Source organism: Coffea arabica, chromosome 1c, assembly GCF_036785885.1.
Source record: "Coffea arabica cultivar ET-39 chromosome 1c, Coffea Arabica ET-39 HiFi, whole genome shotgun sequence".
In the NCBI taxonomy this organism is placed as follows: Eukaryota; Viridiplantae; Streptophyta; class Magnoliopsida; order Gentianales; family Rubiaceae; genus Coffea; species Coffea arabica.
In genome coordinates this window covers 31,012,719-31,023,485 of record NC_092310.1, presented here as the reverse complement: position 1 = coordinate 31,023,485, position 10,767 = coordinate 31,012,719, and the positions used below count along the sequence as shown (strand labels likewise).

The window sequence follows — 10,767 nt, the reverse complement described above, 5'->3', positions numbered from 1 at the left end:
ATTCGTTTTGCCCGTTTTGTACTTAATGACATAAGAGAAGGTGTCGATGAAACTTACCTATTTGGCATGGTACTTGCTCAACTTGGGGTGGCCCTTGAGAAATTTCAAGGATTCATGATCAGTGTGTATCACGAACTCCCTTGGGAGGAGGTAGTGTTGTCACTAGGCCTGCACGCGACTCGAGCTACTCGCGAGCTGCTCGCGAGCAGCTCGAGTCAAAGCTCGGCTCGAGCTCGTGTTGACCGAGCTCGAGCCGAGCTCGAGCCGTTCGTGAAGACAAACGAGGCGAGCTCGAGCCTTCGTTTCTTTGGCTCGATAGCTCGACGAGCCGCTCGTTAGGCTCGAATCAGTGTGAAATTACAAATATACCCCTGAATCAATTAAAATTTACAACTTCCTCTATTAGGTTAGATTACCTAATTTTGTTTCTTCACTTCCTTCGATCGATCTTCTTCCTCAGGCTCCGCCGACCGACTGTCCCACTGCCAAACTCCTAATTCGTACTTCCGCTACCGCCGTCTCTGCTAGCTCCACCTCCACCACTTCCTCCGACTCCTCAGCAACCTCCAAGCTTTCTCTGCTGACTGTCCTCAGTCCCAACTCTGTCGCAAGTGCAGCTCCAATGAGCGGGGGCACCCGGGTCCCTTACCTGAGAATCGAAAACACCAGATTCATGCCAGTATGCACGGAGCCAGAAAGGCAACCCTCTTGAAACCATGGGAAGTCCCAAACTCCCAATTCCCCGCAACTGCCATATCTGCTTCTACTAGCTCCATCTCCAGTTTCTCCACCGCTTCCACCAGCTCCACATAGGCAACCCAACCAGCTTTTCCGAACCCAACCACTTCAACGAGGCTGACTGACGTCCGAACCCAACCAGCTTCTCGGTGAATTCCTATCTCCGGATTTTGTCTAAGCTTTTCCAGCGGAGCAGGTGCGCAACCCACTGAGCTTTTCCTAGATTTTTGCAGGTATGTACTCAGCTTCTTTTTCTTTCTACTTAATGTGCCGTTTAATTCAACAATTTGTATAATGAAAATTCTATTAATCTGGATTATAGATTTGTTGAATTAAGTATCTATATATAATAATAGAGTTGCTAAGTGTAGATTTCCTTTTATCTCTTGTAAATTGGTTCACTATCTTGTTTGAAGCTTTTGAGTTGAAGAATTAAAAAGAATGCAACACTTACACAGTGAAACATTGATAAAAAGGTCCTTGTGGTTCAGTGCACTTCTAGAGGGAAACAATAAAAAAACTGGATTTTTCTCAAATATTTGGTTTTCAATTGAGTGCTTATCTTTGTTATAAAGAATGTTTAACGTGTTACATTTCCAATTTCTTGCTAAGCCAATGAAGTCATGATATCCTGCACGATTCAGTCTCGAATGATTCAACTAATTTTTAGATGGTCTCAATGCTATCAATTTTCAATAAATGTGCAACATTAATTCTTACGGCTTCAGAATGATATGAAATGTATCAGTACAGGAATTAAGTCCTTGCTCTTTTTAAAAGGATAGTGGATTTTGCATTAAGATTATCTTTCTTTTATTGCATGTACCATCCAACAATTATTTAAATGAGATAAGTTAGATGAAGCAAAGGAATTGCGGAAGGTTGTCATTAAAATCCTTAGTTGATAATCATATCTCCCATTCCACTGGATGTTCTTGTTCCTTTAATTTCACACAGTTTTTTGATTATGAGTGAATACATAACATGAGGTCATTTGCAATCTATATCATTAAAGTTAATATCTAATCCAGCAATATTGACGCTTGAATTACTTAAATATAGTTTCAACCTTCTATAGCCTTCAAGGGCTCTTGATGATCTAACTCAATTATAGTATATTAATGTCAAGACTCTCTAATGGCTTTGGCTTCATGACATTGATGATTCATTTTCATACTCCTATTCGGTACAAAACAGTGAGGACAAAAAAGAATGTGTTATTCTTTTTGTTCAATCTCATAATTAAATCTCTTTGCTTATTTTTCATTTGCTATCTTCTTTTGATGGATCCACTGTTCCCATTGGTCTTGATGACTTCTCTTAGATGTGTGTGTCACCCCAAATTAAAGTAAAAAAGAAGATGGACTTTCTTGAAAATAATTACTGCTACTAACTTGTTTCCTAGTAATAGTAATCTGTTTTGGGACTAAAGAATGCTGCTTATGGCTTTTTTTTTCCTTTTGGTATAGTTAAAAGAAATTGAGAATATAAAATGGATACGTCCAACCAAGAGCAATATTCACCAATTATTAGATCAGTTGGTGATTCCGCTAGTCCAGTGAATATCATTGACAAGGGTGTTGCTGTTAACATTGACGAAGAGCTGGAATTCTCTCTTGGTGATGAAGAATTAGGGAGTGAAGATGAAGCATTAGAAGGTGATACACATGCAACCACTCAAACAATTGTAGAAGAAGCTGCTGCGGATGATGGCTTGGATGCTTTTCGAAAAAAAAAGAGGCAGAAAAAATCAGTAGCATGGGATGACTTTAAAGATGTTGAAGTTGGCCATCAAAAAACTCTCATGTCTGAGTGTATTCATTGCCATGCAAAGTTCAAGAAGACGAAAACTAGTACAACTTCAAGTTTGCTAAGGCATAGGAAGTCATGTGCTATCCGATTGCAAAAATTAAAAAAAGCAACACAACAAACAAAGATCAATTTCCCACCTGCTGATTCTGCCGAAGCTTCTCAAACCTACCTTCACTCCGGGACGTTTGATATGGCAGCCATGAGAGAGGCTACTGCTGAATGGGTGCTTATGCATGAGCATCCATTTTCAATTGTGGAGGAAGAAGGCTTCAATTTGATGCAAAAAAGAGGGATGCCCGAATGGCAAAGAATCAATCGGACTATGAACAAAAATGATTGCACATCAGTTTATGAAAGAGAGAAGACAAAATTGAAGAATCAATTAAAGAAAGTCAAGAAAATCAGCTTGACTACAGATCTTTGGAAGTCCAAGAACCAAAAAAATGAGTATATGGTCGTAACCGGGCATTGGATTGATAGTAACTGGAGATTGCAGAAACGGGTTCTCAACTTTGTGCACGTCCCTCCTCCACGTCGGGGCATCCAAATTGCGGATGCTATTTTCAAATGTTTAACGGATTGGGGAATTGAGAGTAAGATTTATACAATCTCAGTCGATAATGCCTCAAATAATGACAGTGCACTGAGATGTTTGAAGGACACTTTCTCCAGAAACAAGTGTCTATTAGCAAAAGGAAAGTTATTTCATGTGAGATGTTGTGCTCATATACTGAATTTGATGGTTCAAGACGGACTTAGTCGGATCAAGGAAATAGTTGACACAATCAGGGACAGTGTGGAGTTTATCAATAAGACAGATGGAAGACGCTTGCAATTTGCTGAAATTGTACGCCAGCTGCAGTTGCCAGAAAAAATGCTAATTTATGACTGCAAAACAAGGTGGAATTCTACTTATGAGATGCTGACTTGTGCACTGAAGTTTCAAGATGTTTTTCCAAGATACAGAGATAGAGAGCCAAATTATGATTTCTGTCCAACCACAGAAGATTGGGAAAAGGTTTCAAAAGTGTGCAATATTTTAAAAACTTTTTGGACAGCAACTCATGTGATATCTGGTAGTGATTATCCGACAGCAAATTTATATCTAAATGAAGTTTGTCGGATAAAAGTGCTACTAGATAGTAAGGTTGATGATGAAGATGATTTTGTCCGGTCAATGGTGCAAAAGATGAAGCTGAAATTTGATAAGTACTGGGGAGAATGTAACTTATTAATGTCTATAGCAGCTATTTTGGATCCCAGATGCAAGATGAGGGTCATAAACTATTGTTTTCCATTACTTTATCCTCCACATGAAGTGCAAAGCAATATAGGCAAGGTTCGACAAGCCTTGTATGACCTATATGATGAATATGTGGAGATACATGTTTCAGGCCAAAGTGGATCATCTTCTCAACTACTAATCGGCAGTGATCACCCAACCAAGAGCAGTAGTAGTGCATCTTCATCAGTGTCCCATGTTTCGGGTATGAGTGAATTTCTGACCCATATTGCTACCGTTGAGAGTGTTCAACCCGTCAAGAATGAGTTGGATACCTACTTTGAAGATGGTCTCCTCACAGCTGCAGATGATTCAACGATAGACATCGTGAATTTGGATGCCTTGAAGTGGTGGAAAGACACGACAAAGTACAAGATTCTTCCCAAGATGGCTGCTGATATTTTAGCCATTCCAATAAGCACTGTAGCTTCAGAAGCTACATTTAGTGCTGGAACCAGAGTAATCGACTCTTACCGTGCTTCCTTGGCTCCAGAAACTGTAGAAATGTTAATGTGTGCTGGAGATTGGTGTCGTAAGCTACACGGGGTGAAGAAAAGGGAAAAGGTAAAAAAAAAAAAATTATCACACATAATATTTAAATTCGGCCTTACTATTTCTTAATTTCTTTTATTTTATTTTTTTGTTTTTCCAGAAATTGAAGGATAGACAAGAGATTGTGTTGCCTATTTCTTGACTTCGGAGATGTTTGAGGTAATTTACCTTTAATTTCCTATTTAGAGTTTTGTCCAATTCTAACTCATGGTATTAAGATCACAGAGGTTAGTGCAGAATTGCAGATGGTTATAGAACGCTGGTGGAGTGCAATCATATATGCGATGGTTATGTGTTGTGTTGAGTTTGTTCCAGTAGGAAATTAAGGCAGTAGGGGACATCTTGCGCCTAATGCAAGGAGCAATATATTGTTTTCTATTGCTTTTTTTGTCTTTTTTTTAACAGCATGTGCAATTGCATGGGAAATTGGTGCCCTTTCGATTACATGGAAGAAACTTTGCTATCCAATTGATCTGTTTTACCATTCTTGCGCAATGCAGCAGGCTAACAATGACTACGATCATGTAGATGAACAAACATCTTATGATGTAGGCACCCTTGTGCTCCTGTTAACTTATGGTTTCTTTAAGGATTCGAAGATTTGATATTCTTTTCATATAGATGAATAATGTCAATAATGATAGTTGCGTGATTTCCTTGTACTAATAAGTTGATTTCTTTCACATGTTTATGAAATTTAATGATGCAAATGGTTTATATCATCTTGGAAATTGTTATACTTTTTGCATCTCACATTTGATCTTCTTTTGTCATGTATTTCATTTGCGTCATCTATAACTCATTGGGTATGAGTTCTCTATTATTAGTATATCTCCATTTCATTAGTTATCACGCATGAGTTCTCTGTGCATTGCTGGTTATCACGCATTTCATTTCTTTGATTGATGGTTTCATTCGTATTTGGCATTTGCATTTTTGCCAAATCGTTTTTCTTATGATTCTTTTAACCTTTAGGAATTTTCTGGAGTTGGAGTTGGTGGACTAATTCTCGCTTCATGTCATGCCTTGGTTCTTGTGGACAACAAGCTACTTTAATTTGTATTAGTGGATATTTGTGGAAATTTGGATAATTTGTATTAGTGGACATCTGGATATTTTTGGATGATTTGTATTAGTGGACATTTGGACATTTATGATTGTATTAGTGCATAATTTGTAGGCCTCAAGATCAAGAATATGTGAAAACTTGTTGTTATCATGCTAAATTTTGTCAAAAATATGCGGACAAAATTGCTGTTTTCTTGCTTAAATTTGCAGAAATTTTCGAGCTGTTTTCGAGTTCGAACTCGAGCTCCTAACGAGCTAGAAATCGAGCTGACTTCGAGCTATTCGCGAGCCAGAAAATCGAGCGGAATTCGAGCTATTCGCGAGCCAGAATTCGAGCTAGGCTCGCGAGCTATAAACGAGTCGAACTCGAGTTTTCTTTTCCTACATCGAGCCGAGCTCGAGCTTTATTTTTCGAGCTCGACGAGCTCGAGCTCGAACTCGAGCTCGCGTATAAATAAGTGTAGCTCGACTCGATAAATTCAAAACTCGATTCGGCTCGGCTCGTTTGCACCCCTAGTTGTCACGTCTCCAATGCTCTTACAAGTGCATAGAGCTCTTTGTCGTATGTGGGGTAGATCAGGGTAGCACCTCCCACCTTCTCACTAAAGAATGCACAGGGCCTCTTGTCTTGCATGAGAACGGTGCCAATACCTACACCAGAAGCATCACATTCAATTTCTAAGGTCTTGTTAAAATTTGGTAATGCTAAAATCGGTGCATGTGTGAGTTTGTCCTTGAGATGAAGGCTTGTTCTTGAGCTTCTCCCCAATGGAATTTATCGTTCTTCTTTGTCACGGCGGTCAATGGTGCAGCGATGGTGCTAAAATCTTTGACAAATCGCCGGTAGAAACCCGCCAATCCATGGAAACTCCGTAGCTCAGGGACGGATTTGGGTGTGGGCCATTGCCTAATGGCCTCGATCTTGGACTCATCCACTTTGATGCCCTGCGAACTCACAGCATAGCCTAAAAACACGAGCTCATTAGTACAAATGTGTACTTCTTAAGGTTGCCATATAGACGGGCCTTTCAAAGTGTCTCAAGAGCTAGCTTCAAATGCTCCATGTTCTCATGTTCGCTTCAACTATATATCAATATATCATCAAAGTATACAATAACAAACTTACCAATGAACTACCTCAAGACATGGTTCATTAACCTCATGAAGGTGCTAGAGGCATTAGTCAACCCAAAAGGCATGACTAGCCACTCATAGAGACCATGCTTGGTTTTAAAGGCCGTCTTCCATTCATCGCCTTCTTTCATCCTTATTTGATGATAGCCATTCCTTAGATCAATTTTAGTAAATATGATAGCACCATCAAGTTCATCAAGCATATCATCTAATCTAAGGATGGAATGGCGGTATTAACAGTAATTACGCTAACGGCTTTACAGTCAGTGCACATATGCCAAATACCATCCTTTTGGGGACAAGTATCATAGGCATAGCACGGGGGCTTAGATTCTCTTTTACCCAACCCTTACCTAGTAGGCTATCAACTTGTCTCCTCAGGGCCCATGCGGTAAACAGGTTTGTTAGGTAGTAGTGCTCCAGAAATTAGATCAATTTGGTGCTCAATCCCTCGAATAAGTGGTAAACCATCAGGGACTTCATCAGGGAAGACGTTCTCAAATTCCTGCAAAAGAGCAGCTATACTCGAAGGCAATGCCTTATCGAGCTCAGCAACATTTAAAAGCACATGTTTGTAAATCATGAGAAGTACAGGCTGATCAGAGTTTACAAGCTTTCTAACATCCTTAACCTTAATGATCATGTTTTGCTTCCTAGTGGTCGGTTGAGTCAATGTATGTTCACGTGGTACACTAGGTGTGCTCACTTGACCCTTGGTGGGTTGCTCACTTGTGGAAGTGGAGCAAGTGACAGGGTCGACTGTCCTTTGCTTTTGCTTTTGACGGTCTAAGTCATACTCCCTTTGCAATTTTAATTGGTCCTCATAAACTTGTGCAGGTGTGAGGACCTTACGTTTGTCATTGTGCAAAAGTGTGTACTTATTTGCCCTTCCATCGAATGTGACGTGTTTGTCAAATTGCCAAGGTCTCCCTAAGATGACATGTGTAGCATGCATAGGCACTACATCACACACAACTTCATCAACGTAAGTACCAATTGAAAAAGGAACGCGTACCTTTTTGAAGACAAGTATCTCTCCATCCTCATTTAGTCATTGGAGATGGTAGGGGTGTGAATGTCTAGTAGTTGGGAGCCCTAAACTCTCAACCATGTGCAAGCTCGCCACATTTGTGCAACTTCCCCCATCAATGATGAGACTACATACCTTGTCATCTACTTTACAGTGAGTGTAAAATAAGTTCTCTCGTTGCAACTGCTCATCCTCCTTGACTCGGGCGGTTAGCACTCGTCGTGCCACCAAGCAACCTACTTCTCCTTGTGTAGGAGAGCAATCTTCCTCAGCCGAGTCTTCCTCCAGGCAGTCACCTTTGATCAATCCAGGCATCTCCTCACAATCATCATCATCGGACACGATCTCGCCATTATGAGTGATTAACATGACCCATTGGTTTGGACATTGAGACTGAATATGTCCAAACCCTGGCACTTGAAGCACTTAATGTCCCTACTCCTAGTCTTAGGAGTCTCAAGTGGTGCCTTAGAAGCAGACCTGGATGCATCATCAGCTTTGTTAGGGGTAAAATTGGTATTGCGGTTGGAGGCATTACCTTGAATTCGGCTTGAAGGAGTTGGTATAGCCGAATTTCTAGCTTCGTGGGGTGTTTTCCGTGATAGGTTTCCCTTCCAGGAAGGCAAGTTGGAAGTCTGGAAGGTACGGGTTCCACGCCTCAACTTTTTTCCCCTCTCAGCCTTGATAGCTAGTTCAAGAAGGTCATGGATGTCCAAATAATGTTGGAGCTCCAAGGCTTCTTGAAGGTCAGCATTGAGACCTCTAAGAAACCTGGCCATGGTCGCTTCACCATCTTCTTGAATGTTTGCCCTCATCATGGCCATTTCAATCTCCTAGTAATAGTCCTCCACACTCATGTTGCCTTGAGTGAATGTTTGAAGTTTAGAGTGGAGATCGCGGTTGTAGCAGCTAGGAACAAATCTCTTGCGCATCAAAGCCTTGAGTTCTCACCAAGTCCGGACTCGTGGTTCTCCCATCCTCCTTCGATGAGTCCTTACTTGGTCCTACCACACTAGTACGTAGTCGGTGAACTCGACACTGGCTACCTTAACCTTTTGTTCCTCGCTATAATCGTAGCAGTCGAAAACCATCTCAATGCGGCCTTACCATTCCAAGTAAGCCTCAGGGTCACTCTTGCCTTTGAACGCGGGAACTTGAATCTTAAGTCCCTTGAGTTTGTTCTTAGACGTGTCCCTTTTAGGCCTTTCGACTCTTTCATAATCTTCACTCACCGAGTAGTCCTCACTGTTTGCTCCTCTGGGTCCATGGTTACTTCGGTTGTGAGATCTGGATCGAGAGCCCCTCGTGAGACTCTTGGAGAGCTCGTCAAAACGATTGTGTAATTCTTCCATTTATTGTTCGCTAACTCGTCTAAGCTCGTTCTTCATGGCGGTGAACATCAATGAGTAGTCAGTGGGTGGTTGCTCTTTCTCCATGCCTGTAAAATGGTTAGTAACAAGAGAAAACAATGCAAGTATAACCTCACTTCACTCCCTTAGTGTATCACTCACTCTCGTGTGTATCACTCAAATAAAACACTCTAATGGACTTACCAAATACCTTTACCTGTTGGATTAGGTAGTTGAGAGATGCCGCTCCAGTCCAATAATTGTCACCAACTTTTCCCACAAGAATAACTAAGAATGTAAGACACAAATGTGGGTGAAGGAATGAAGTGGAATGGCCGAATTTGGTAAGAGATAAGGTGGCGGACAGCAAGTGGAGAAGTGCTAATGTGAACACAAGAGAAAGAAACCCTAACTTCCTAAAAAGTAGGAGTGGTTTCCTAAAACGTAGGAGAGAATATAGGAGAGTAGCCAAGTGGAAAACAAAGGAGTTATCCAAGTGTTTTACTTAGTTTCCTAAATTGATTTGGAAAACAAGTTGGTTTTGGAAATTTTTTAGAAAACCCTCCTTGAACAACTTTTAGAAACTTCCAAACTCCTTTCCAAGAAGGCTTCCAAGTCAGATTTGGTCTCCACCTCTCTCAACCGAAAATTTCCAGATTTTCTCCTTCCAAAACACTTTACCAATGTCGGTTGGGATCCTATGAAATCCCCTAAGGCAGCCGATACCCTCTCTCACCAACACAATTCAGATTCGGCTTCTTACTTTCAAGAAACAAAACAGTTCGGTTTCTTCCTTCCTTGCGCAATGCAAACAGTTTCGGCTATGGGGTCCCAACAAGAAGAGGTAAGTGATCTCACACAAATTTCTTCCCCACGGGTTGCTCAAGACCCTCCCAAGAAATTTATTCCCACTTCACGGAAGTCTTTTACCACGACAAGAGAGTATAGGAAGTTGTTTATTCGAAGGGAGGTTCAAGTTTTCTGTCGCACCCCATTTTTTATAAGAAAATAAAAGACGAGTTTAGAAAAATGGCTTTTGATTGAAAAATGAATTTTTGATTTAAAAAGAAAATGAAAAAACATGTGGGTCTAAATGGGACTTGAAAATGCGACGATTTGACCCAAAATATAGTTTAAAAAGGGTTTTTTAAACGAAAAATGGAGTCGCCACTTGATATTAAATTAAGGTGTACCAAGTCACCTAAAAAATGAATTTTAAAGGAAAAAAGTAGGAAAACCCTTTTTAAACGACTCCAAGTCTACGAAAATCAAAGAAAAAGATTCGGGAGTCACATTTGAAGAAAGGGAAGGCAAGGATAAGAATCCAAGGCACCCTTTCAACCTAGCCAAGGCTAGTTGCACGATTTAGTCAAAGATTTTCTTATTTTAACCTAAAGATTTATCACATTTGGATGTTCTATATGAATGCAAACCCTAGACCTAGGAGGGTCGAAATGTATCTTCAAAGCTTATTTGGTACCAATCACATTAATTGTGATGCCCAATAAAGACTCTTCGAAGAAGTCACTAATAGTGCAAGTCATGAGACTCGAAAGAAAGAAAAAGTAAAGAAAATAATAATATACAAATGTGTATGACCTAAAGGAATGCATCATGTCGGGTACGGGGGACTAATGTTCGTCGGCTTTCAATGTTCCCTTTAATAGAGGGAATACGAGCGTGCTAAGGCTAGGGAAGCCAAACTCGTCCATATCCCATATCCAAGGGGTTTTCCTAGTCTAATCAAGCAAATGTACTAACCTAGATCTAATGCTTAGATGAAATGCAAATCTAATGTCATT

The 10,767-nt window shown here is 40.5% G+C and overlaps 1 protein-coding gene across 1 annotated transcript; it reads left to right on the top strand.

Annotated features, from left to right (window-relative positions):
- Positions 1 to 2,230: 2,230 nt before the first annotated feature.
- Positions 2,231 to 4,382, top strand: LOC113698876 (zinc finger BED domain-containing protein RICESLEEPER 2-like). Its single transcript, XM_072045466.1, has 2 exons — positions 2,231 to 4,291; positions 4,356 to 4,382. The coding sequence occupies exons 1-2, from the start codon at positions 2,231 to 2,233 to the stop codon at positions 4,380 to 4,382; spliced, it is 2,088 nt and encodes a 695-aa protein (XP_071901567.1).
- Positions 4,383 to 10,767: the final 6,385 nt, after the last annotated feature.